Here is a 27,452-nt window from a genome sequence, read left to right as displayed (position 1 = left end):
ACTGCCAATCCTAAAACCTAATCCTGGAATTAGGGTTTTTTCCCCCTTTTTCCCAAACAAGCAATAATTCTCTCCACCTTGTGTGCATGCCATGCATTAAAAACACAGTTTGTCACCACCAGTTTTTCCAAGAGGGTTACAAGGTATGCCTCAAAATCAGCTTTAAGAGGTATTCACCCTTGCCCAGAAAAGGAGATTTCAACTTTAATACTGTACACCTATTATGCTTTATAATAAATGTCTAGGATTACTTGAGCAAAAATACTAGAGAACTTTTATTCCCTCTTCCTTTTTTCTATTACATACTGGACTTGTTAATTGGTTTCACTTCTCTAGTAATGGTGGTCCACTTCAGTTTCACTATTCAGACAGAAGCTAAGCTGTCTGAAAAGCTGATTTGAAAATACTGTTTACCAGCAAGAGAAGCAGCAGTAAACCAAAACTTGGCATGTAAGAGACATGTGCTTGCTGAGAAAAAGATGTGTAAAAGAAAGGTACAAAACATGACTGGCACTGTTAAATCCTGAGCCCTGGAAAAGTACTTCTGTAAACGTAGCAAGTGAGTAAGGGCAAAAATACTTCTGTACACATGGCCAGTGAGTAAAAAACACCTTTCCATTAAAACAAACAAGCAAATAAAAAGCCAACCCCAAACCAAAGAACACCCTAGACCACCTTTTTCTACTAGGCATTCAAGAAAAATAATAAGAAATCAAGAAAAATGGAGTATATTGCAAGAGATAAACCATAATGTGGTTACAAAGAAAGTAAGAGATATAAATGAGACATAAATAAGGTATATGTGCACATCTGGATAAATGCAGTGAAAAGCATCACTAGTAAACAAGTCCTGATGACTGCTACGGGCTCCAATTCCTAACTCTGCCAATGCCCCCCTGATAGTTTTGAGGTTCCCCAATTAATCCACATTACCACACACAGTACCCTATGAATATGAGAGGCATTACCGAGAGCTACAAAAATGATTTAAAAAGCCATCAAAATGCAAAGTTATGCAGCAGTCTGACTCATTGTATGAGAGTTTGTGCTTTGCAAACTATGCAGCAAAATAACCAAGCTTGCACATTGTGCAAGCTGAGTGACGCCACTGGAGAGAACTGATGCTGGATATCAGCTGAACAAGGCAAAGGCAAAGGGGGAGGAGGAAAAGGGGGAGACCTCTGTCAACACAGCATTAGGAAAGCTCTGGCTGAAAAGGTCAGTCGTAGCTTACGCTGGAGGACAGCAAGTGTATCAGAAGCCTGCTGTGTAACGGCATGAGGAGATGGCGCTCCCAAGCAGTGTATGGACACTTCCATAATCAGGTAATAATATAGACTTTAGGCTTCAAGGAGGTCATCCTGACACCTCTCAGAGCTTCTGTGTGTCTTTCTTAGCCTCATCTTTCTGAGAAGTTCCATCACTTGTATGAATGTTGGACATCATTCAAGGGGGAAACCTGGAGAAGAGAAGCTTCAGGCAGATGCATATAACCTCGAGTTTTTCATGCATGTACATCAATTTAGAGGATTTCTTTATTTTGTCAGAAAGATGCATATAGCAGCATTTTGGAAAAGGTAAGCTACTGGTACAGTAGTTAGGACTCACAAACACAACATTCAAACCACAGCACCAAACATGACCTTGACTGGGCGAGACAGAGCTATTGACTACTCCTGACTGACTTTGTTCCCAAGCCGCAATACAGAATGAAAACAAGCATTGTAACCTTGATTTTTTTCACAACACAATTTATGTTTCTTGGCCAACTTTATTTTAGCCTTTCCTTTCTAAGAAACTTCCTGCTTTTACAGGAGATGGTTAAATTTTGTTGATGCAATCCATGGCTGCAAACAATGAGTCAAAGACTATTCGGCTTCTGAAACCAACCTGTTCTGTCTCTTGCAAATAAAAACATACAGGACAATTTACTCTGATTTCATCATTAGGAGAGACTCATTTCCCACAGCCATTAGCTTTTATGGCACAGGTTTGATGGTCCTGTTTGCACAGCTTTCCACCAATAAAAATGCAAAGCACATGGAACTAGAGAGCTTAAATCTTTTTTTTATTAAATCCCTTGATTTAGAGGGAACTTCAGGATGTGCAGAGCTGTGTTAATTCCCTTGTTTCCTGGGATGGAACACAGGCATAGGAGTCATTATACTTGAGTCATTTTCAGCTGCTAGAATCTCCCTTGGAGTTGGCCAGCTTGGATACAGCCCTGCTGCTTGAGCAAAGCCTGGAATGGCCACTGCAGTATTTCATTGCGAATTTAATTTCTGGTGTATTGGTAAGCAGTGCTAGCAGGTAGCACATCAACAATGTAGAGTAGCCAGTATATTCCTGTGTCTGCTATAAAGTCTTTACCTAAATATGAGGTCATGATGAACATAAAGGTAGACACAACTTTTTTTGCCTGTTTAAGAAGTTCAACCTTGAATAAAAGACAAGCCCAAGCTGTATCTCCCACCATCTTCTATACCTCACCTCCTCAAACCAGGCCCTCAGCCCCCAGTCGCCTCCCTAATCTACCTTTCTATTGCAGGTCTAGTACTCTCCAAATTGTTGATCTCTGCCCCGTAAGAGCTTACCAGTACACCTCCTCCTGCACAAACCCAGCAGCAGTGCAGAGGATCAGCAACAGCTCAGAGCTATTTCTTCCCAAGAAGTGTCACCATAGACCATCTCATCCACAGGTTCTTAGCCCACAGCAATGCAAACAGCTCGCTACACTTACTTTTAGCTGCACACATGGTGAGCTGGAACAAACTTACTTGCATTTCAGACTGTAATTGTCAAACCTGAAAACCTAATGGAAGCAGTCCCTCAATTCTGAACACAAAATGATAACGAAATTGTGCTTCTACACAAGTTTTTTTATGAAACAAACCAAAAGCTCCAAACCAAAACCTGTGCACATCTGTGTATTAGGAAGACATGTCAGGGTTAAAACAAAACATTGAAGACATAATACATCGTTTACACTCACAATGAGAAAACCTCAGGAACATTAAATAAAAGCTAAGACTGGTATCAGAGATGATAACCACTACTCCTTAAGGACTTCTACGTAGTAGGTAGTGCACAAGTTTGGGAGGAGCATTTATTCAACAGGGCTATTTAAAAAATGCTATTGCCTTCTGGAATACAAAGTGTTTGGTGTTTATTATTTTTTATTTCAGTAATTCGTTTTTCAGTAGGTTTTTCAATCTCCAAACATGGTTATTGGCCCTGAGACAAATGGACTGTGATAAAAACTTTCTGGGATTTCTTCTAAATTATTTTTGTTACATTTATACTCTTTGAATGCAGAAACATTATGTGTCACATCTTAATTACCTGTGTGATAAAACACCACAAAAGCCTAAGAACCCATCTGATGACTAACAGCTGAATTAAAAGTCCTTCAAAGGTGAGTTAAACTACAGTGCTTTTCCGAATATATAGATAAAAAATGGATGAACACAAAAATCTTCTAATAGACTACTGAGAAATTAATTTCTCAAATATGAGATACATGCATTGTTCACAAGCAAAACAAAAAAATGAAACTCTTACCATACCTACCTAGGAACAGACACTGGCCAACCCCCATTTTAGGTTTATATAAGCCTGTTAGTTTTGTAAAATTTGGAGTGAAGATTACACAAAACATGACTACAGGATATAAAATATGCAGACTCACATAGTAACTGTAATCACTGGTGCACACATACTGTTTCAATGCAAGCTTCTGCAAGTAAATATTCACATATGTGTATGGTCTGCAGGTGCACTTTAAATGCTCTGTAAGGGACAGCCTTCAAACATGCAAATTCAAGATTTTAAACAGGTAGCAGTTTATTTAATATTCTGAAGTAATGCCACAACAGCAAAATGTGATCCAACAGTTTTGCTTAGATTAGAAGAGCATGCTTGCTGATGTCATTAGTTTTATTTAGGTAATTTTGCATCGTTTGTGCCAGAGTGTAAGTTTTCTCAAGTTTTCTTATCTCCTGGGAGCTCTGTCTGTACAAGAAGATGGGCTCTCGGTTCAGCTTTCCAGCAAGAAGTTCCCATCTGAGAGAAGCAAGTTACCCCCAGCACAATACTAACTCCTGTCACCCTGCAGAGATGACATGGAAATAAATCGTACTCTTAAGTACAGTAGAACAACTGGAATTCACTTAACCGAGTGCCCTTGAACACCGAGAAGGAATAGAATTTAATTTGGAAAGGGCTGTTACTGATTTAGTCAGACTTGGACTACTTTTGTGATGCCACCATATATCATGTGACTATATTCATAACAAAGCTACAACAGCACAATACCAAAAATACTTAATTTTTCAAGATTTGAACCCAATGAAATACTGCTTCTAACAAATTCCAAGTCAATAGGCAGAGAAGGGGCCTGAAGAACAATAAAAATGAGCACCCAAGAAAAATCATTCCACCTGTCAGAAGCTGCATAATTTTCCTGCTCCAGTAACTGTAGTTCAAATCTCTTAGTATCTTTTGATAATATAAATACTTTAGATGCATTACTGTCACCACAGGTAATAGGAAAAAGTCACTGCAGGCATATGACAATGAAGTCATGGGAACCATAGAAACATATGAAGAAAAAAGTCAATTATGAGCTTTGCAAATTTTTCCATTTAGGCAAATATACAGTCTCAACTAGAAGTTGCTTTTTTGGCAACTTTCTAATGCTGTAAATTTGATCATCCTGAAACATTTTGCTCAAGGAGTTATTCTTGTTCTGCCACCAGAACAAGGGAGAATCCTGAATGACTGGCAAGAAGCTTACTTTTCTTCTTGAAGAAAGGTTCCATTACAGTGGACAGTGAACTAATTCATTAGAGCCCTACCTCCTTCCCAAAAGCTAAACTAAATAGCCCAAGTCCATTTATGTAAACCAGCAAAAGAAAAAAAAATAAATCTTTTAATAAAGTTCAAGCGCTTAGAAAAGAATAACAGACCATATCCTACTTTGTCCATCATAAATTATGCCTATTTAAGCAGATCAGAAGGAAGTATTACATCTTTCCACTGGTTAGACGGAAGTCAGCGATTAGTGATGTACACATACAGGAGCTTTGAAGATATATTTTGCTAGAAGGGAGGACATAAGTAGAAAATGAAACAACAAGGCCTTAAGAATTTGATTTAAAAAAACCCAAACAAGTTTATTAACACAAAGGAATTGATATTATTTTCTAGATATTTTTTTTTCCAGTACATTCAACTTGAGAAGCCAGTTTTACACCAAAATGCCTGCACTACCAGTTACAGTAAAAGCACAGGACAGTCTATATATGAGTCCTGAAAGTATGACATATAATTTTAGTGTCATTAATGGAAGAACATCAAGCAAACTTTAAAGCTCAGGACACAAAGCCATTCCGCTTCCATTGTCCTCCTTACCCTGACAGAACCCATTAAATCCCAACCACAACCTAAGATACACCTATGCTGATACTAAAAAAGTACGGGTTTGCTATATGCAGGTTTTAACATGTATATTGGTCACAAATATAATAAATCCTGTATGTATGTAATTTTATTTGTACAATAAGGCTAATGTTTCTTATGACAGGCCTGTTCTAAAGTGAGATCCCTAGCTTCTAACTAAAGACTTACTCCCCAAAATAATGATTAATCTTTGTGAAAAAGTCTTGATAAATATCAGCACCCAAGTCAACTTACACAAATTTTACATGTAGTATCTTACGTTTCTCTTCTCATACTTCCTACCATTGATTAGTAGCTAACACTAATTTGTATCTAGTATTATAATCTAATACTAAATTGTCCCAGATTCAAGACACAATTAACATGGACATGTCATTATGAGTTATTCCTAGGGACTTGAAAAATATTACCAGCATTTATGCACTTTGTGAAGGCTAAAGTAGATTATAATCTGACATTTTAATGTCTCTTGTTGAACATACAACCAGATGAGGGCTCACTTGATGAAGATTTTCTTAAGCTTCCACAAAGCTCACATTCTGACATCTTTCTGATGCTATGGGGAGGTAAATTAAACTTAGATTGTATTTTTGTGGAAAATCAAATTTATTCATTCAGGCCTCTTGAATAATGGGGTATAATGCCTGCTTACTCATTTGTTGCAGTTCCAGACCTTTAAAGTTTAAGGGCCAGAAAAGAAGCTGCTGCCTCTTCAAACTGCTATACAGAATATTCTTGCTGCATGCAATCTTCAGTCTGCCTTCACAACTTTCTGCAGCAACAGCATGTCCTAAATGACATAGAGACAACCTTTGCAGAGCACCAAGAGCATGGTTATTGCTCTTCTAAGGTGGTAAAGTGCCCACCTCCTCCCTTTTCCCAGTCTCACCCCATCTCAGACATCTGTAGTATGTAAACATTGTATATACTATACATGCAACCACCAGTATCATTCAACTTGCAAAACCCATAAAATAAAAAAAACCCTACCACATAAACCCCCTAAAGAAACATGAAATTGCAACATATTATGAGAAGTGTACAATCTGCAAAGCAAATTTATGCATACCATGGCATCATATGCTCCTCGGGCAATGTGCAGAGAAGCAAACCTCCCCCTCGCTGTTCCTCAGAACTGCACCTACAGCCCTCTCAAACACCCAGGTTGGCTTTCCTGAAGATGGTCCAATAACCCTAGGGTGCAGATCACCCACACAGACTCAGGAAATTAAAACAGGGTTTTCTCTTCTTGGATTGTTTTAAGCCTTTAGGCAAAGTAGAACCCTCTCGGTGCTGACTATCCCATACACCACAGCTTCTTCCATTGAGTCCCAAAAGGAAATGGGCCATCACAGAAGAGAAATCAAACACCAGTTAAAGCTACCATGATGTATCATTTATTTCAGACTTTTTTGTGTGTGCAGGTACATTTCCTGACCACCCCTCTTCAAAAACAATTCTTCCATGGGTGGTTTAAATGGCTTTTCCTATTCCTTTGAGAACTAACAGAGTAATGATTTATGAAACTTTTGAACTAGAGGGAACACACATGAAAATCTGACATGACCACTGGCAAAACACCAAATATCCAGATGAGGGATTGTTAATGAATCTGTTTGGCATCAGAAGTCATGCTGTTGAGATAAATCAATTAACCGTTGTCCCTGCCGTGATCACAGTTCCTCTGTTTTCCCAAAACCCCTAACTGGTCTTTCCAAATGACACTCTAAAGACAACTGAAAATATCAACTTTTAAAGGGTGAAGAGATTTGTCAACCATGACTACGTCACAGAATTTTTATGTGACTGTGTTCAGCTCTTAAATTAGGGATAAAGATTTCCATGACATCCCATCCCTGTGTGCATATTACAAGTAAACTGTTTACTTGAGCTTCATACAGGAATGACCACCTAGTATTTCTGAAAGCACGAAATACCTTAGTTTTCAGATTTTAATATATGTAAAACCTGGTTTTAAGACACTGCTGAGATCTGAACCAATGTCCTCTGTTAACTGTCATTCCTCAGTATTTAAGCCCTACATGTTCCATGTGCTTATACAGCAGATAAAAACTATAGCGTTTCAACAGTTTAGTTTCTGAATAAAGCAAAGGAACTGTCTCCACTGAAGCGCGCACTTACACAACTGGTTAACACAATGCATACATGTGCTCTCGCTGTAGAATTCAGCTTTTATTCAGTTCACTGGTTTACATCTTTAGGAGTCTGTCAGATTTTAGTGTTCAAATATAAATTTGGGATCTGTAGAAATCACTATGGAACTAGCTCCATTCTTATGTCAGGTATTTGTTTTTGTTGGCTTAGTAAACTGCAAATTCCCTTTGGTGAGACTTACTGAACAAGGGACCCTTTGTAGAAGGCGGCAACACTAACCTTTTTATCTGAGCTTACAGAACCTGTAACTCGGGGCTTGCAACTTCACAGCGTTGTGAGATTTCCTTTTGTGCTCCTCATAACTCCAAACCTGAGACCAAATTCTACCTTTATTTATCCCCAAGCAGTAATTCACATCTGAAATTGCAGTCTGCAGAACAAATACTTCAGGTAGCATCAAACCGTCCATATTTCTATTAGCAGAGCCACAAATGCTCCAACAAGAATGAATAAATTTGAGTTCCATGTACATTTCATATTCATTCCAGTCTCTTTTAGAACTGGAGATTCAATGCAACAGATATGCAGATTCTGCCAACTCTGCACATAAATAAACTGAAGCTGCTAATGGCACGGGAACAGCATGATGCTCTTCTCCATGCCCAGCACTGTCAACGCAGAAGCAAAGAGGAGTTGCTGCTTCAACAAAGCTGTGCTATTTAGCTGTACATGGGGCTGCTGCGCAGTCTCTCAGAGCAGTCTGCATAAGTTCAAAGAATCCAGGTGATGTTGCAGTGGTTGACTGAGCTATCACAACCAAAAGTAAAAGCACACAACAACAGTAAGAATGAAAATTTTCATGTGTTCATTCACAGAAAAACAAAATAAACCCCTCTTCTTGCTTCAGCTGTGGGTCTAGCCTGTACAGTGGCTATGTGTGAAGGAAAGAATTAAGTATGACTTTCAGCTTTCATGAATTAGCAGAGGTTTCAAATGAAAAGGAAAAAACAAGGTCTATCAGAATTATGGTCTGCCCAGTCTGGGAGCTGTTGTCACAATAAACACGTAACCCATGACGTATCACCCATGTATATTTTCACTGTCAAGCAGAACAAAGAGACCAAGCATCCTTTGGCGCAAAAGCCCCATGCACAATCTTCCCCTGCAGGCATTCTGTTCTGATGCATCATTTGCACTACTGTGTACCCAGGAGCTACATTCATGAGCCAGCACAACACTGCACTCAGGCACCAAAAACATCCTCTCCATAAAGTTTCAATTAGCCTTTCAACTCAATTACACTGCATAGAAAAGAATCCGGGATACTAAATACAAGTCATGTTTCATAAAAATGTAATAATATTATATTTTATTTTTCCTATTGACATTTAGTTTGGTTTTGAATTCAAAAGATGAAGCCAAAAAAGCAAAATAAATTATCCTACGAAAGTTAACAAATTATTCCATTGTTTATAATAGCACTGGGCAAAGCCCACTGAATTAGGCATGAATTTGTCACATATGCAATAAAGAACTTAAGACTAATACATTGTTCCCATTGTAAATCTTATTTTTAGAGGTTACATGTTAACATTTTAAATTAACTCCAGGCTTAAACTTGGAATATGCCATTATTCCACAAGGGGAAAAAGAAAAATGAGGAAAGGTGACTGAGAACTTGATCTGCTTTTCTGACCACCACCAGTTAAGCAGGATCCTTCGTGAAATACTTGACGAACCTGAGAGCCGTGTCTGATCAGCTGCTGTACGATCTAAGGTACGTTCGCAGAAACTCCTCTCAGCCTGCAGGCATCAAAACTGCTGCCCGGGGCTTTGAGAAGCCCTTCCACAGTTTGGGGGGGTACCCACATTTACCGGAGCCTTTGCCAGCACCAGTGCCAGAGCTCCCGGGGAACTGTCAGCACGCACGTAAACCAAGGTAAAGAGCAGATCCTTCCCGTAACCCTTTTAACCACTGTAAACCCTGCCGCTAAATGCCGTACCAATGATGTAAACCCGGGTGTTTTCATCCCTGAGAACTGCCCATCCGCAGCCTGTGACCCGCCGGGGGGCGTCTCTCTGCTGCTTCTCGGGCGCGTGCAGAGGGTGACCGGGCACCTCAGGACCCGCAGCACCCTGGAGTGCGACCCTCCCCGTGGCTCCCCACGCTCCCGGGGAGCTGCCACGGCTCCGCCGAGGCTGGGCGCTCCCGGGATGGACAGCTAAGTCCCGGGCACTAGCGGCGCCCCAGCCGCCCCAGCCCGGCTCTGCCCGCAGGTACCCTCCGCCCGGCAGCTCCGCCCGGCAGGCCGGGGCGGCGGGTGCCCGCAGCGAACCCGTGTGCCCCAGGGGCAGCCGCCTCGGCCGGCCGTGCCCTCCGCCCACGCACGGACCCCGCGCGAAAGCCGAGCCCAACCACAACCCCAGCCGGCCACGGGCACGGCGAGCAGCCCGAGGGGCTCGGCAACTTACGGCGCTGGCAGAGTCCCGGCACGGCCGCCAGCAGCCGGGCCGCCCCCAGGAGGGCTCCGGGACCGCGCTGGCACCTGGGCACGGAGACGATCCCCGCGGCGAGGCACGCCAGCAGCGGCACCCACATCATGCGCCGCGGCCGGCACCGCTCCCGCTCCGTCGCCCTCTCCTCGCGGCCGTGTCTCGGCGCCGCGGCGCGCTCAGTCCCGGCCCCCGCGGGGGCGGCGGCGGGGCCGGGGGAGGGGCGGCGGCGGGCCCGGCACAGGTAGGGCGCGCGGCGGCGGCGGGGCGGGCGCGGGCCGCCGCATCTCAGGGGCAGCGCCCGCCGCGCCCCCGCGCCCCGCCAAGGGCGGCCCCCCGGCGGCGGCGGGGCCGCGGCCGAACGCGGAGAGCGGCTCCCTCCATCCGCCTCCAGCACGGCGCGCAAGGGGCGCCCGGCCGCCCGCCCGGCCCAGCCGCGGGGAGGCACTCGGCACCGCGCGGGGAGCGGCGCAGGCCCCGCACCTCGCTCGGGGAAACAACCGCCCGGCGGCTGTCCCCGCCTCCCCCGTCCGTCCCCGCCGCGCAGCCCCGCCGGGGCGCCGCGCCGCCAGGTGGGCGCTGCCCGCCGCCGTCCCGAGCCGCTGCCGGGGCCGCTTCTCCGCGCCGCGGGGCCGGGGCGCTGGGAGGGGGGCACGGGAGCGCGGCCGGCGGCGATGCGCCGCCGCTGCCGCCCAGGCCGCCCGCGGAGCCGCCGGGCCCCGCCGCGGCCGGTGCGCGCCGGGCCCGCGGGTCCCCCCCGTTGCTAGGAGACGGCAGCGGGGCAGGTTCCGCGGCGGGGGCGGGCGGAGGCGGGGCCGAGCCCGGCGGTGAAGTCACTGCGCCCGCCCGCGCCTCTTTGTTCCGCGGCGGCCGTGGTTCGCCGCGGGGAGGCGGGCGAAGGCCTCGGACGCGGTGCTGCGACGTCCGCCAGCCGCCTCTCGGCCCCGTGCGGCGGACGGCGACCCTGTCAGCAGCCCTCGGCCGTGCCGGCGGGTGCTGCCCCCCCGCCGTGGGAAGCCGGCCGCCGCCAGCGCTCGCTCCTGCTACCCTCGCGCCCCCCGTCGCTGCCCCCGACCTCAGGAACACCGCCGGGCGCCCCCTCCCCGGGCCGGCACGGCGCCTGGCCGCAGCGCTCCCCCTCAGCCCCCGCCGCCTCCGAGTTCTTCGTGTTACCTAAAAACACCTCCCCGCCTTTAATCGCTCCTGTTGCTCTCCCCGAATAGATTCTGCTCGGAGTTTCCACCCCTCCGGGCGAAGTGGGAGTAACGCAAAGGTTAACCGTGCCCTGGGCCGGGCGGAAAGTACCTCGCCGTGCGGGCCAGGAAAGCCCCGCCGGGCCTAGGTGCGTTCTCCAGCCCGCCCGCACCGCCCGGCCCTGCTCCGCTTCCCCGCACCCCTCGCGCACCGGGCACCTGGGCCTGCCGGGCGGCGGCGGCCGGGCCGGGCCGGGCCTGGCTGGGCGCTGGGCCCCGCCGCGGGGGCAGGTGTGCCGGCCGCGGGGCCTCCGGACCGAGCGCCGAGCCCGCGATAACCGCCTCCGTGTCATCGCTTCGTTTTGTTGCTACCCAACAGCTGTCAGTGCGCAGGATCCCAAAATAGTGTCTCAGTGCGGCGTCCAGGTTTGCCTGTGCAGGGTACAACGTTCATAAATCATGCAAATGCAACCAGTGGAAGTACACTGCTGCTTCACAGGCTTTGTGAATAAAAGGCTGCTGAAGCATTTTCAGACCCTGTGCTAACCTTGCGGGGCTGAGATAAGGGTGGTTTATCATCTGCATGTCAGAGGTCAGAAGCCAAATGCACACTGGGTTTGTTCAAGGCTGCTGAGGAAGAGATGGCAATGGAGCAGTCCTACACTCCCACTCTTGGGAGTTTTTAAATGTTGTATCATATATCTGCTTCATCTTTGTAAAATCCCCTCTTTTTAGACATTCGAGTGTCATTCCTCAAGCGACCACGGCCCAAATAGGGATATAGGATGTGAGAAAGCCATGTGCAGTGATAGTAACGGGATAGGGTAGCATCTATGCGACTTCAAATATTGTGGCATCCTTGACCTAAAAGCTCTTATTTCAGAGGTCACAATTTCAAACTGTGTAAGTGGTGAGCTACCAGTCCCATGACAGCTTGGTTGGGTGCAATTTTCTGAAATGAATGCACTTGTGGCAGATGAACTAAACTCAATTTATTCCTGTTTGACACTATGTCGAACTCCTGGGTCACAATGTTGCAAAGTCATAGCGATTCAAATGTATCTGGAAAAAAGGCTCCAGGATGAGACATAAAGAAATTTGGGGAAATATCTTTAAGCAAAGTCCCAGCAGAAGCAGAAGTCACTGAAACTGAGGTCTCTCTGCTTTGAGATTTTTACCTGCATAGTCTTCAGTAATGCTGATGGGAGGAAGAATACAGCTAATACTCCATATGGATATGTTCTGTATGAATGTCTTTATCAGGCCTTAAATTATCGTAAGCATTGTACAGAAAATGGCTCTGTCTTCAACAGCATGAAGTATCTTGTGAATTTCTAAGCATAGGCTGTTTACCATGCAAATAGGAAACAGAGTCCTTACAGGCACTACTCCTGATGAGGATGACATCTAGGGATTTGGCATTCTGGGCAGAAAGACAATACCTGCTGTCTAACGTGGAAGAAAAAAAAATGGATAGTTTTCATAAAAAATCTGAGAATAAGTAACCAGAACAACACTTTAGTCATTAGCTTAAACACTGAGAACATAATGTAAAGGATGCCAGTACTGGGTGACAGCTATGCACCCTGAATAGTAAAAGCCACCAGTATCAGCAGTAACAAAGCCAAGAGCTGAAGGTGCCAATAGCTGAGGCCTCTATGAGTTGAGGTCACTGTAAATATTCAGAGCATTCTACTGATTTATGTAAAATGCAGCTTCTCCCTGTTTCTTTAGCTTCATTCCTTCCATAGTGAAATACAAAGACTTAAAAATATTTACTTTGCAGCAATAGCATCTTTGAATATATTGTTGTATAGGCAGTGTTTATAATGCAATGATGTAAGCTGCATCTCAGAGAACATTACACAGGAGATTTGAATAATTCTGGTTTTGCAAGTGGAAAAACTGAATCTCTAGGGTTGCATAAAAGACATGTAGCAAGGAGTTTAAGACCAGTGGAACTGGATTTAAGTCTCAGTCCATTGTCCTATCCACAGGGCCATGAATGTCTGAAGTAATGTGGCTATGGATCCCCATACTCGGAGATACTTGACACTCAGCTGAACAAGTTCCTGAGCGGCCTGATCTAATTGGACATGTGTTGAGCAGAGGGCTGGTTGGGCCTTGTGGGGCTTTTTCCACTCTAGGTTTTTTAATGAATTTTTATGGTGTAAAGTGTGTAATTCTCTGTTCTTATATTGTATGTATACAAAATTTCTTGAAGTGTTATAACTGTGGTTTCTTTCCAGTATTTACATTTGCTTTATTGAAAACAAAATATAATTTTCTATTACAGTGCTGGTGAATAGCCTTTCTTTTCAGGAAACAGTTTTAAAAATGTTGCATCTACAATGAGTGTTCACTAGAGTCAAAAAACCCAAAGCATTTCTTACAAAAAACATGTTCCTTTTTTGGTTGAATATTTCCAACTATCTTTGATGTGCCATTTCAAGGGGGAGAGTCCAAACCGAGATTGCAAAGGGAAGATTGATGGTGTTTCACAACCGCTAATATCAAAACTTTTTTGAAATCAAAAATGCATTATGTGTTCATTAGCCTGTCACGTGATTTCTTACATTATCATGGCATCCTAGACATGATTAAAATCCCCATAGAAAGCATTTTCGTATACTTAGATTAATTGCACTTTCCTCCTACTTCCCCATTTTAGTAAGTTAAAATCTTGCTGGAGTACAGTAGTTGTGGATTTGGTCGCTTCACTTGATCCTACTGACATGCAAAATGTATTTCTTTGCTGTATAACTAAATCAAAGGATCACACGCTTGCCTGTCAGATACAATTGCATTTGCTATAGGTTGGGTTCTTTTTTTTACACAAAACTTGCATCTAAATTGCATCTGTTTCATATAAAAAAAGGCAGTGTATTTTGCAAATCTTTCATAACCCATCAATTTCAAGTGATGGAACAATTCAAAGTCAATAGCTGTTCCCAAGAAACAGATTGTCAAGGTGTCATGGGCCTCTCCCTGAGCAGTGTGGACTATGAATGATCCACCTATGCTGGTTTTTATATCCAATAAAATGCTACATAAAATTCCAGCTGCCCAATGCAGTATACAAAAGTTTTGATAAAATATAATTATATAATTTTGACAAAGTTTTGATGCATTTAAATACAAGACATTAAAACTATGCACATTGTTTCTCATTTCTAGGCTCAGTTCTCACTGTAAAACTGTAACGTCAGCTTTCAAAACAATATTTACTCCCCCAAGTAGTATTTTCCATTATTTTTTTCATTAATACCTACCTTAGTTACCAGTCCATGTTACTGAATTTCCTGATGCACATGGCACAAGGAGAGAATTGTGCATTTTAAAGAAAAACAATAATCCAAAATGACCAATACTCTAAATAGTTTTTTCATTAAGGCTTCCATTGATTTCACATTGGCATGTCATGTGGGCTTACAAATCTTACTTGGGTTTGCAACTCCAGTGGCTTCAGTAGGCCTGTATGAAGCAATCTGGCAACATCTGAAGTGTTACCTTTTTGCATTTACCTTCTCAACACTTTACAGTTTGGTCAATGTTATACAGAGACAGGAGGAATAACACCTTCTATTTTTCATACGTTCAGCCTGGTGACTTGTGTATATTGTGTCTAACTGTTGTTCTTATTCAACATTTCTTTGTGTGGGTTTGACTATCAGATGATTTTTTTCCTGGTCTAAGTGCCAGCAATATTTCCTCCCTTCTGCTCTTCTGTAGAGAATTACTTGCAAAACCCCAGCGGTACAATTCCCTTATTTTCTTATATAACCAATTGAATTCTAAAATTTGCATATTAAAAAATAGAGTATGTAGTCCTCCAGAAATTCCATATCTTGATCGTGTGTGCTTCAGTGCTTCCCAGAAGTGCGTGTTGTAAGACAATAGACCTGAGATATTTTACACCATTGCGAGAAAAAAAAATTGCAATGCAGATGGATTCTCAACCAAAATGGTCAGCATGCAGTTGAGACAGAGACAGTAGTAGCTTCTCAGGTGAGAAGGTATCAGACTGTTTAGGGTTTAGTAGGTGAAAACCAGTGGTTTAAGATCTATACAGACACTGATTTCCAGGGACATCTGTAGTACAGACAGCTGATCTGTAAATTAGCGTTGAGGGGGGGCCTCAGTGAAGGTGTCCTCCTCTGTTTCGGAAAGGGTAGGATGATTTTTCTAGAGACAAGCAAGCATAAGAAATTATCTATATAATCCAACAAAGATACTCAAAAGCATAAACCCATGTATTGTAACAAGTGGTTGAAGCCTGGGGTTGTTTACTGAAATGCTCGAATAATCTTGTTCTGGAAGTATTTACTGAAAAAACCCCAGCAGTATATTCAGTTGAACAGATGTATTCTAAAAGAAGAACATTTTAGCTGTTGCCACATGCAGACTTTTAAAGAACACTGTTACACTTGAGATTTTTCGGTACTTCCACTATGCTTTTTTATGTGACGGAACTGGTATTTGAGATAGAAGTGTTTTCTTCCTTTTGACAAATAAACTTGTGGTGTGCTTTGACAGCCTTTCTGACTTCAGAAAGAGCTCCCCTGTGGCCTGTGTTTAAAGTATAAAATTTACCTGGGGTTCTTCTAAATGCTGTCATTAATATTTTCCAGATATCACATCACAGATTTACAGACACTGCAGCTTGATTTCTGGAAGGAATAGGATAGAAGAGCAGTAGCCAGATAGGTTACTTCATTAACCTTATTTCAGTAGGACTTTTGCCTGAAGGACCAAAGACCAGACCCTGTGTTACTAATCTTTGTGCCATTTGCCTCTTTTCCTTCAATGACTATCAGAGAATGAAGAGCATATCATTTTACTTAGTTTTATATTCACAAAGGACTGCATCTTACCCCAAAACAGTCATTACAGTTTTGATGCTAACTGTATGGGTTTCCAGCTCCGCAGAGGATGGGTTTCCTCTTGATAGGTTTAGGTGTAGATCCACAGACACTAAGGCTGCTGAACTCCTCTGAAAATATACATATCAAAGGACAGTTTGTGACATAAACAAATATTATTTTCATTTCTCAGAGGAGCAACAGCCACTGTGAAGTTCAGCAGCAGATATGGACTTTTATCAGGTTTGGTTTTTTTTTTTTTTTTGTATTATTGCAAGCTGAAACTGTCCACAGTACACTGGCACTCCTCGTGTTACTATCTTCTTTTACCTCCACCCTTTTTCTTCTGTTCTTGTTGCCTGTCTCCTACCTTTCTCTCTGATACTTGAAAAAGGTATGTAACCACCACTTACTGCTGAGAGCCAGCTTAGGTGCAAATCAAGTGACTGTGTTACACCTCGGGGTTTTTAATTTTTCTTTTTTCCTTTTTTTAAAAATTTTCATTTTTCGTTTTCATTTCATTTATATTCTTCCTCAAAATTTATTTTTTCCTCTTTTTTTTTTTTTTTTTTTGCATTGAAGACTATTACTCCTGCCTCCTCACTGCAAAAAAATTATTTTTTCACTCTTTCTTCTCATGATTTTTTTTCCCCAGTCACTTTGGGGGGATCCTCAGATACTTTACAGGCCTCATGCTTTCCCTGTCTACCCCCTCCCTGCTTCTTGCACTTCCCTGATGGAGTCTCAAGGTCACGATTGCTGCTGATACAGCTAACTCAAGCAGTGCTGCAGTTTCTCCCTCATCCTCTTTCTGTGATGATATCACCTCTTCTCTGTCCCCAGGATTTAAGATACTGGGTTACCAAAGGGGGATATGAAATATTCCATAATAATACAGCAGGCCTGACAACATTTTGGAAAGTTTTCAGAGAAAACTCCCAGGTAAGCCCCTGTCACCATTATCTCACTCGTATTTCCCAGAGGTTTCCTATGTAATGTTTTACAAGGAACTGGTAGAAAGAAAAAGTTAGAATATAGTGGAGAAATACTAGGAAATATTTCTTGGGACTTCTGAAAGATTGAAGTTCCTCCTGAGAAACTATTGAGGAAATTAAGTGTAAGAGGTTGAAAGGGAAAGTTGTTGTTTAGAAACAGCACTAGTATTGTTTAACAGAAATTAAAGTTGATTTTTGGTACAGAATAAGCTCTATAGTTCACTCTCAAAAAGTATCCTACAGTTAAAACACGGAAGTTTTTAAGTGGGTGATAGATGAATACAAATCATTTCTCCTGTCCATAGCTAAGCTGCTCAATCTGATGCATTGAGCAGTGGCCAATGAGTGGAAAAATCCCACAGACAAACTCTGTGTGTGTGGCAGAGGGGGAAGTGGGAGAGGTGGGGAACAGGGACGGGGAGGGTGTGTTTTTCCAGAATTATCACAGGTTTTGAGCCTCTGATAGGATTTCATCTGCTCTTGTCCTCAGCCTTGGAGTGTGGTGTGCCCATTAGGGGCAGGATGCTTGTTCTCTACGGGGCATTTATCTGCATACCCCCTCTCCACTCTCACTGCTAACGTGACAAAAAAAAATCAAGAATGTTTAATGGTGAGATGGAGGAAGAATGGAGGCAGATGGGGACATTTGGAAATAATTAAAAAAACCCATTACTTACTGAGTTTTGTAATTGTGTCAAATATCTGTCTGTACATATATCTCCTTACCTCTCACATCCTGCTTATCCTTACATTGTTATTTTGTCATAGGAGCATGTATGTTTGGGCAGCACCTCGCACAAGTTCATCCCTACTTCTGAATTTTTTTTATTCATATTAATAAATCTGCTCTTGTCTAATTCCAGGATGTAGTAGAGCTGTAGTTACTAGTTTTGCTGTTTTCCCTTTATGCTATAATAAAGCTAAGATTCTTTTTAAAATAATGTATAATTAACTTGTGGAATTCACCGATTCCAGATAAGAACTTTGTACGATTTAAAAGTAGATGAGATATTTACATGAACTTTATGTGCCTTTAACTGTAAAAAGTGTAAATTTGAGATAAAAATTCATAATGAAGATAAGCTTTCATGCTTCAGAACAAGAACCAACCACTGTGTGGGGCTGCAGAGAAATTTTCCCTGCAGCCATATAGTGATGTGGTCTTTTAAAGATGATTTCTTTGCCTTTGCTGAAGCATCTGGTATTGACCGTTACTGAAGTCTGAATAGGGCATGAGAGGGACTGTGGGATTCATGTGTTGCTAAAGAACAGACACCACTTTGGGACAGATACTTCTAGCCTGAGTTGAGGCAGCCTAGAAGTAACAATTGTTTGATAACATTTAAAGAGTTGGTATAAACTGAGGACCAAATTAAGGTCACGCTGTTAGCATATACTTGGTAAGAGTACACAGCTACCTTTAGGATTTGCCAGATCTTATCTTTTATCTCAAATGGAAAATATTTTACATAATTAAATTACAGTCAAACTAGTAATTTGTTCCTTTAGAATTTAGTTAATGTGATACTGTACCAGCAAATAATCCTTGTGTGACATGACACGCTAATAAACGCTGGAAGCTGAGGAGAAGTAGAGGTTGCAAAATAGTTTAGTAAGCCTAACTGTGTTAGAAGAAAAAATGTTTCTGATTAGACTTCTTTGGCTCCATTTTCGATCACGGGTGGTCTGTAATTCAAGACTCAATAGTTGTATGAGAGACAGTCTATAGATCAAACAGAAGTGTTAAGGTTAATGGAGAAATTGCCAGGTGAAGTTGTATAGCCTATATAACATGGGAGGTCAGAAAAGTTAATCACTATATTCTTTCTCATTTCAATTCTATCAGTTTTCTAAGTGTCTGCATTTCTGCTGGCAATTAACAAAACTGTATGACTTGGATTTGGAAGAAAATGGAACACAAAATGTTAATTTGCAGGAGATGTGTCCAGGCTGACCCTGAAACGAGTAAGGATTACATTACATCAAGTTAAACAAATTTCACCATGCTCAACAGAAGAATACAGGTGCAAAACTGAAGTAAAAGAGAAAACAGCCAGCACCATAAGCTGTACAATATCAGTGATACGCACCTTACTTTTGCACAAACCATCATAATAATAACTGCTGTGGAAGGTTATGATCTCAAGAGATGTGATCAGTGTCATATACTCAAATATAACTGTGTGTGCCCCAGAAGTCATAGTCATATGGACCACTCAGAAGGACAGAAGAGAATGACTAGATCTTTTGCTCTTAGCCGTTAACTGTCTCTCAGGGAATACTGCATGTACACTATGATCACAGCTCGAAAATGCACAGTTATGAATTTACTGATTACTTGTGGGTTTTCATTTTTATGATGAGGGCCAAAATGATGCTGTCACTAAGCTTCTTCCCATGTGTGGGTGGAAACCACTAGTTCTCTGTAGACTCTTGGTTTATTTTTTAGTGCATCTTTGTCAGTTGGTCAGTCCACTTCCCTATAAGAACATGAGAGGTGTCTTTCCTGTAGGAGGAGAGGGTAAACCAAAAATAAAACAGATCAGATCCTGTGAGGAGTCAAAATGGAGTTGGGTGTGTAAATCAGGATTAAACTTCAAAACCAAAAAGCAGCAAAAATGCAGTTCTTTGTTGGCCAGAAATTTTTTGAGTCTATGATGGTGTAGGGGTTTTTTTTCTCCTGAAATACCTCCTACTTAGTTTTCTCTTTTGTTTACTGTTTGTGCTCCAGGTTGTAGGATGATGAACTCATCACAGAAATGATAAAGAGAATGTGCATTAGTATTACTCCAACACTAAAAAGTTGACTACAACTTAATTGCAAGCTATAGGTTGATTCTGTAGTAGTTTTGCATGTATACTGTGGCCACATCACTTCAGAGCCCTCTTTCTCCTTGTTCAGATCCCACTCTATATTCTACAGCCTACCAAAAAGTTTTGATGAGATCCACTTATAAAGTAAAACACAACATTCACTGTATAATGTTATGAATTCTAGATACATAGATACATTAGAAAAAGGTGTCTTGACATGTTCATTGAAATTGAAAATTTTATAACAGATTCAAAATACCTTAGTAAGAAGTTGGTATTGCCCACTTAATACAGACACTGTGAATAAAAAACAATGATTTTGAGTTAATTGATGAAAATTAAAGATAGTTGTAGCTAGAGAGTTGAGGCAAAATTTTGCCTGTTGGTGCAAAAAGGAGCCAGTGGCCAGTGTTTCTTTTCCATCTGAGCTCCTGCTATTTCCAAGTAGCTTGAATTTCTAAAGACTGCCTAAAGAGAGCAATCTCTCCTCTGTTGAGAGCATAAGACCTATACAACCTGCCTGCTACCCCTGTCGCGTTACCCAAATGGTGGCTGGGCACACCATCCCCTTTTGCTCTTGAGCTATCTGTTGCTTGGTAGTTTATTCTTTTTTTTTTTTTTTTTTAAATATTGTTTCTTTGTTCTGACTTTCTTCTTTTACCAAAACCAAGTAGTGTCTACTGTTTTCTCCCCCTAATTTTTAGATTGGCTTTTAAATCCAAAATATATATATAGAGAAGAAATTACTTCTGGAGTGCTTGTTGAACTAGTGTGGGTTTTTTCCTTGCTTGTTTTTTTTTCCTTGTTTTTGTTTCTTTTTCTTCCAACATCTCCCCACCCCACCCCCCGCCCCCAGTCTCTTTGAGCCATAGCGACTGTAGAAGCTGCCTGTAACAATAATAGGCAAGCATTTTTCCATTCCAAACAGAAATGGAGCCTGATGGTATCCCTATAAAGGAATATACGAAACCTTTAGGTGGCAGCCAAGGGCTACAGTTTGGATTCCTAGATTTATTAGTTGTGTGGTTTATGGTCTCTGCTTCAGGTGGCAAAGAGGATAGGATGAAGAATTAATTTATTATCCATCCAAAAGCAAAGCAGAAGAAATGTCACACAGGTGAAATTTTTTGAAATGCTGGGTTTGTCTAGATATACAGGAATGCACCTAGGAGCTCTTTCTGTGGTCTGTTACCTTTCTGCCACCCTCTGTCTCCTTCAAAGTACTCGTAAAAGAACACCCTAAAGCCTGACATCTTACTCCTGTTGATAAATTTGTTATAAAAATGGCATTCAATATAGTGCTTTCATATTGTATTCAGAATGTGAACGATAACACGTGTCTGGACCTGGGAGGAGGTTGGAAACACTTGACAGTCTGCTGGCATGCACCTCCTTAGCCCCACAGCCCATCACAGCAGGTGTAGAGGAATGAAGCTGGGTTAATTAGCATTGATAATATACAACTGTGGGCTGGCTTCAGGGGCGGCGGTTTGGCTGATTTAGGTGAGGTGCAGCTGTGTCTGGTTAAGTGAAGTGGTTGAGAGCCAATGGAGAGAGAGCAGCTGAGAGGGGAGAAAAAAAGCAGAGAGAACACACAGCCTGGATGAGGCAAGATGAGGAGAAGGCCACAGAGGGACTGGCATGAAGAGTGTGCTGGTATGAGCTGGTAAAAGACCTTGTTGTAGCTTGGTAGATTGGAGAGTGCTGTGACAGTAAGGAGCTGCTGGTCCTCCTGCTTCTCTGGCACAATAATGTCCCTGCAACTCTCCCAGGGAGTTTAGGGCATGCTGTGGGAGATGGCATTGCCAAAGATGGTCATTCAAATGGTATATTTAAGAACTGTAATACAGGATTACTGTCCCTGTGCCACTCTAAAACAGAGCTTTATGAAAATGTGGGTGGCTTTTTTTCCATAAAATGGACTTGTCAAAATCCTGAGGTTAATTTGCTGCAGTTATGCAGTAATGTTGAAATTCTGCTGAAATACATTGTTACAATATGTAATTAAGTTGTCTAGAGATGTCATAATGTTTGTTAATGAAAACAAAACTATTTGAAAGAAACTGTAGACTCCAGAGACTTTATTTTAGTTATTTATGCATCTTTGTTTTTACAAATAACTGCATAATGGTATATTTTGATATAGAACACTTTTATTTTTTTTACTTCCATTTTCATGCAAGAAAACATGGCCACATTTGTATTATGTATTTTGGGAGTTAAAACCAGAAAATGAGAGATTTAGTAATAGCCTAATCTGTTAATTACACAAAGAAAAACTTTGGGAACGGTACAATAAACAATCACATGCACCTACAAACCACATTGTTTACCTCAGCATTGTTGCACCATCCCAGATAGGCTGAAGTATTCAACATTGCTGTCAGAAACCTATATATATGTGGAACAAATACCCAAATCATCAGTGAGACAAGGAATTGTACCCTGATTACAAGCCAGATCTTAAAAATCAAGTAGTTAAATGACTAGTGATTCAATAACTAATAAGATTGATTTACATCAAGATTTGCATTGAAATATAGAACTTCGTTTTAATCAGTTTGTGAATATGTAAGGTCTGTCTGAGTATGCAGGTATTTATTAAATAAGATGATTTGGGTTTTCTTCCTTTTTCCATCTCTTTCCCTGCCATATTCTGTATTTTGTGTGAACCCATGTGAATGACTGGGGGCATACTTAAGTGCCATTTCCAGTATTTCTGAATCTTCAGGTACAAGCAAGGGTCTCTCCAGAAGACTTAATGGCTGTTTTAACACAGACCTGGGCTGGGGCTGATACATCTGCCTCTGTGCAGAGCCTGTTCACTGGTTTGTGTCTAGTTAGCTCTGAGTAGAAGCGGAGTGGAAGGAAAGAGGTAAGCGAGCCTGGCTTCTCCCACCTGTGGACATGTGCCATGCTTTTCTTAAGGCCGTTATCCCCTTACTCCCTTGTGTTGCTGTGTAGTAGTTCACCTGCATTGCATAAAAAAGGGCAGGCATCAAGCTTTACAAATCCTTTGCATTTTGTTAACTCCCATTATCTGGCAAAAAAATCCTCTTGTTCAAGTCTCTGCTTGACTGATTACAAGAGGTTTGCATTCACCTCCAGGAAGCAAAGAATAAGGCATTTAATTCACATGGTTGAAATTACTTAATGAACAGAATGCTCTGAGCCGATGTGGAATACAGCCAAGATACTATAAAAGATGCCCTTGTTATTCAAGAGTCGCCAATAGATGTTTACATGATGATAAAAGGTAAAGACAAAAATTTTCCAACCAAAAGACACTCACTCCTCTTGCATGTATATTTCTCATTACTTGCATTTTTTTGTTGTTCATATAATAAAACACTGGAGACTGACTTCCTAGAAGCAGACTTACTAAATGGTCCACTCTTTATTTTAATAATTTATTGCTGCATAAATGTTTTCTTCAATTAAAAAAATGTCCATCTACCTCATATTCAGCTGTGCAGTCTCTCTCGGGGTAAAATTTCTCTGGAGGCTCTGTCACATACTAATGGTTTTCTAAGTGACAGTGACCAGCTGGACATTTATGCTTTGTCTTGTGATGAGCTACACTAGGATGGTTTGTGACACATTTCCCTGCCTGGGGAATGTTTAGTATATGGGGTGGCTTAAAATGTTTGTTTGGATGAGATGAGAAATGATCTCTCAAGTTGCTGGGAAGAGGAGGCTTAGTGCAATGGGAGGTAAGAGCGGATGTGTCCAGTATGGCGAAGAAGGGATTACATGTTAGCTCATCTAAATAGTAATAGCAGGTGTGGGTAATTGCACTTTAATAAAACTGTATTTGAAAGCAGCTAAACTGTAGTTTCTTAGCAACTGCTACTGACAGCCACATTTTAGGTGGCCAAGGCTTTCAAATTAGGCAACACCCATACCCTGCTATACAACAGCATTAAATGGAGAGAATCACCAAAGCAGAAGTGTTTCTACTCTCTAAAGAGAAGCACAAAAGAGGGCCAGAGCCACAGAGGTGGTGATGAAGTAGAAAAAGCAGAAATTACATCTACATTTCTAGGTAAGCCTTTTTAGGGAGAACTGCTGGGAAGAACTGTTGCAGAGAAAGGCACAACCCACTAGACTACTCAATGCAATGTGGACTTTAGAGAACGTTGGCCGGGGTGTGATTTTTATGTAGGTAACTTCATTATTTTCTTAACACATTTTTTTGTCTTATGTATTTGTCATGTAAAATCTATGTGTGTGTGTATAAGAGTGCATATAAAGGATTTTATTTTTTGTGAATGAGTCTTTAGTGTGAATTGTAAATGTTGTAAGCAGTCTTCATCACTTAAGACCATGGTGCCAACGAGGTGGTCGTGGATAAGAACATTTCACGGGAGAAGACTGTGTGAAAGCCAACCAAGAAAAGATAAAGAGCACTAAAGAGGAGTCAGAAGGGTTCATATTTTTGGCTAATTGATGCAAATTTACATTTGGCTAACATCTTATAGTGTCTGAATTGTTTTCAGTTCCTTATGGATGCTTTACAGAAAGCATTATTTCTGATTGTTAATATTATCGTGAGTTAGCTAGGTCCTATCCTAGCAGTCAATAACACGCTCTTAATTTGTTATCTGTAGAGCCAGCAAAAAGTTAACTATAATCTTTTTTCCTCATTTGAAACCAGAACATTTTCTGGCAATACATAAGATTTAGATACATTGCCCTGGGGAAAATTTCTCCTACTCAACATGGAAAAGCTAATATATTAGTTAAGGCGCTCCCTGGATTAACAAACTTCAAATTCTGGGCAAGTTCCCTAACTTCTGGTTTACTATTTTGGTGAGTGAGAATGTCAGTATGTCTTTTACATGAATGGTATGGTATTTTGTGACCTTATTCCAGCTTTGTAAAATTCCTACTATTTTAAAGTAAAACTTGCGTATGCAAAAGAACAATGGAATTGCCTTATACAGGTTTTAAAACCTGTATATCTTTCCATTTTTTTCTTCCAATTGCAAAGCATATTTCTCTGGCCTGGCTTTCTGTAACACAGATATATAGAAAAGATGTTTGTGAAAAGGACTTGTTCTAACATGACATGCCAGCATTCACGAAGACAGCGTAGTGTTTATTTAGAATGAGATGAGGCTATACAGAATATACACAGTATCAAAGACTGATAAATAGTAATACAGTTCATTTTGTTCAGTCCACTAGCTGTTTAACTTTTATCCTATGTGTCCTCATACAACCTGTAGTACGACATAGATTCCAGTAAACCACAGTTAAGTCACTTAGTTATTTGATCCAAAACACATACAGTATTCCCAAGAGCTCCCTACGAGGTCTCCACATAGTTAGAGACAGTTCTTGGATTTGAGAAGAACTTATTTATCCATGACTGTTTGCTATTAGATGGTGAGTCTCCAAATATTGCTTTGTCAGGAAAAGGCTTTTAGCCTTTTAATAACACCTCATTGAAGTATCTATCCATGAGCTTTTAAAAAACTGCATGTGAGACTTGCTGATAACTTTAATTTGTTGAAATTAGTCTGGTGTTTTTTCTTCTCATATTTCAGTGTTTTATTCCTGACTTGTTAATTCTGCTATTTCTTCATGTGACATAAAACTCATTTTTCAGTACTTCACTGTCTTGGATTTTTTATTTTATATTCCACAGACTTGAGAACGACTGTGACTTTCATTGTAAGACTGTACACAGATGCTATACTGCAGGATATATTTATCAGCTTGAATTTTAGGACAGAAAACACTAAAACTGCATGAACCTGAGTAATAATTTCTGTTGTCTTCAGTACCTCTAATTTTGATGAGCATGTTCCTCTTTCTTTCTGCAGGTGTTCATAGATTATTTTTTTCCAAGCAGAAGTACTAAATTACAAACATGAGTGGACTCTGCAAGTCAATACAGACTGCTACACGTTGAACCCAAATTTTCAATAATGGCCTGAGATTCAAAGTGCTTCAGAACTGAGCAACACAATTTTAGACATCTGATGTAGACAGGAGCTGATTTTTTCCCTCTAGTTCCCACTGAAATTAAGTGGATTGCAATCTGAAATCTGAAGATGGCTGACTAATTCAGTGCACACATTGCAGTAATAAAAGCCACACATGCCACATGCGATTTTTTTCTTACAGAAATCCAGTCTTGGTTACAAACAAAGCTGCCACCTCTTTCTGTGTTCCTTTTTCTTTTTCCTAGCTGAACTAGGAAAGGTTGGCTTAAATGATTAAAAACAAATTGTCACAGATACTGCTTAGTGTTTGGTGGTTTTATTTCGTGGAATAGGAATGCATGTCTTTCAATACTTTTATTCAAAATGAATGATACGATCTTTCTTTAGATATTTCTCAGTTATGTTTGTTTCATTCAAGTATACTGTCTGAGTGATATTCAGAAACAACTTCCATATTTGTATGTCTTCTTTACTTATGCCATGTAGAATTTTAAAGGTGTCTTCATTGGCTGATGGCAGGGCACCTATCCTGTAAATGAACATGTTTTTGTAGTTTAAAAGAGATAATGTTGTCTCTATACAGCCTTTGTCTATTACTGCCAATTAAATCATTGACACTTTATTTCTCTTTTATTGTCTGTAGTCTAGGATTGAAATGCAGCAGTGACTCACTGTAATATAAAACAGGTCCATATTTTGCTTCTTTTCAAAGTATGGGTGTGCCAGCTCTAATGTGCTTGTGGCATCACTGGGAAAGAATTTGGAGGCAGAATAGAAGTATTCATTCCTCTCACCAGAATATTCCACCTATTTAAAGATCTTAAAGCAGGCAGATGGGAAATGCTTAGACAAATACAAACCCAGGGGAAGCAGAAAAAGAACAGGTTGGAATGGACCATCTGTGAAAACTTTTTGAGCATCAGATACAAGACTTGAATAGCTGGCATAGAGAATGAAAGGCTCATTACCTCCAGATGAGATGCTGTGGGTCTGCCTTAAATATTGCAGGATTGTTCAAACTTCACAGGAGTAATTCTGGTAGTTGGATGAGTCACATTATCTGGGCTGGATTCAATAGGCTGACACCACCTGAGCAATTAAACAAAACAAGGGTCCTTTTATGCCAGGTTATACACAGGATTTTCAGTCTTGCTGTATTGTGCAATGTAGGAAAGCTGACTTTGGTGAGACAAATTTGGCAATTCCATGAGAATTCCTGAAATTATTTGAGTGAAAAACCAGCTGGATCATTTTACCACTAGACATACTGGTCTATGAAAAGTAATGATCAAAATCCTAACTATATAATTAGGGATATTTTTTTCTTACTTTTTTTCTCTGATCACCCCCCCCTCCACCCACCACCACCTCCCCCCCCCCCCCCCCCCACCAATTTATTTTATTTTCCAGTAGATTCTGATGGAAATATTTTTCCTTATTTTTTTGGTTTCTCTGGGTGCCTAAGTTTGAAGAAATGAACATTTGTTTTATTAGCAGTAATGTTAAAGAGCAGTAATCTGTTTTAAAAAACTATTTTTTAACACTTATCATGTAGCAATAAACAAT

The 27,452-nt window shown here is 41.3% G+C and overlaps 1 protein-coding gene across 8 annotated transcripts in view; it reads right to left on the bottom strand.

The window, feature by feature from the left end:
* ITGB8 (integrin subunit beta 8) overlaps window positions 1-10,602 on the bottom strand; it is a 68,889-nt gene extending 58,287 nt beyond the window's left edge. For 7 of the 8 annotated variants that reach the window (XR_005103536.1, XR_005103537.1, XM_037382508.1 and 4 more), the window contains exon 1: window positions 10,048-10,311. Coding sequence is in view for 5 of the 8 variants with exons in the window: in XM_037382508.1 (XP_037238405.1) it covers window positions 10,048-10,177 (130 nt within the window). In the remaining 3 variants the exon portion in view is untranslated. Of the gene's footprint in view, window positions 1-10,047; window positions 10,312-10,551 lie in introns of those variants that run through there. The other variant, XM_037382512.1, reaches the window with a different exon arrangement.
* Between the last annotated feature and the right edge of the window lie 16,850 nt (window positions 10,603-27,452).

The sequence above is a fragment of the Falco rusticolus genome, chromosome 4 (assembly GCF_015220075.1).
Source record: "Falco rusticolus isolate bFalRus1 chromosome 4, bFalRus1.pri, whole genome shotgun sequence".
Classification (NCBI taxonomy): Eukaryota; Metazoa; Chordata; class Aves; order Falconiformes; family Falconidae; genus Falco; species Falco rusticolus.
Note: the sequence above shows the minus strand (reverse complement) of the source record. Positions and strands in the feature narration are given on the sequence as shown.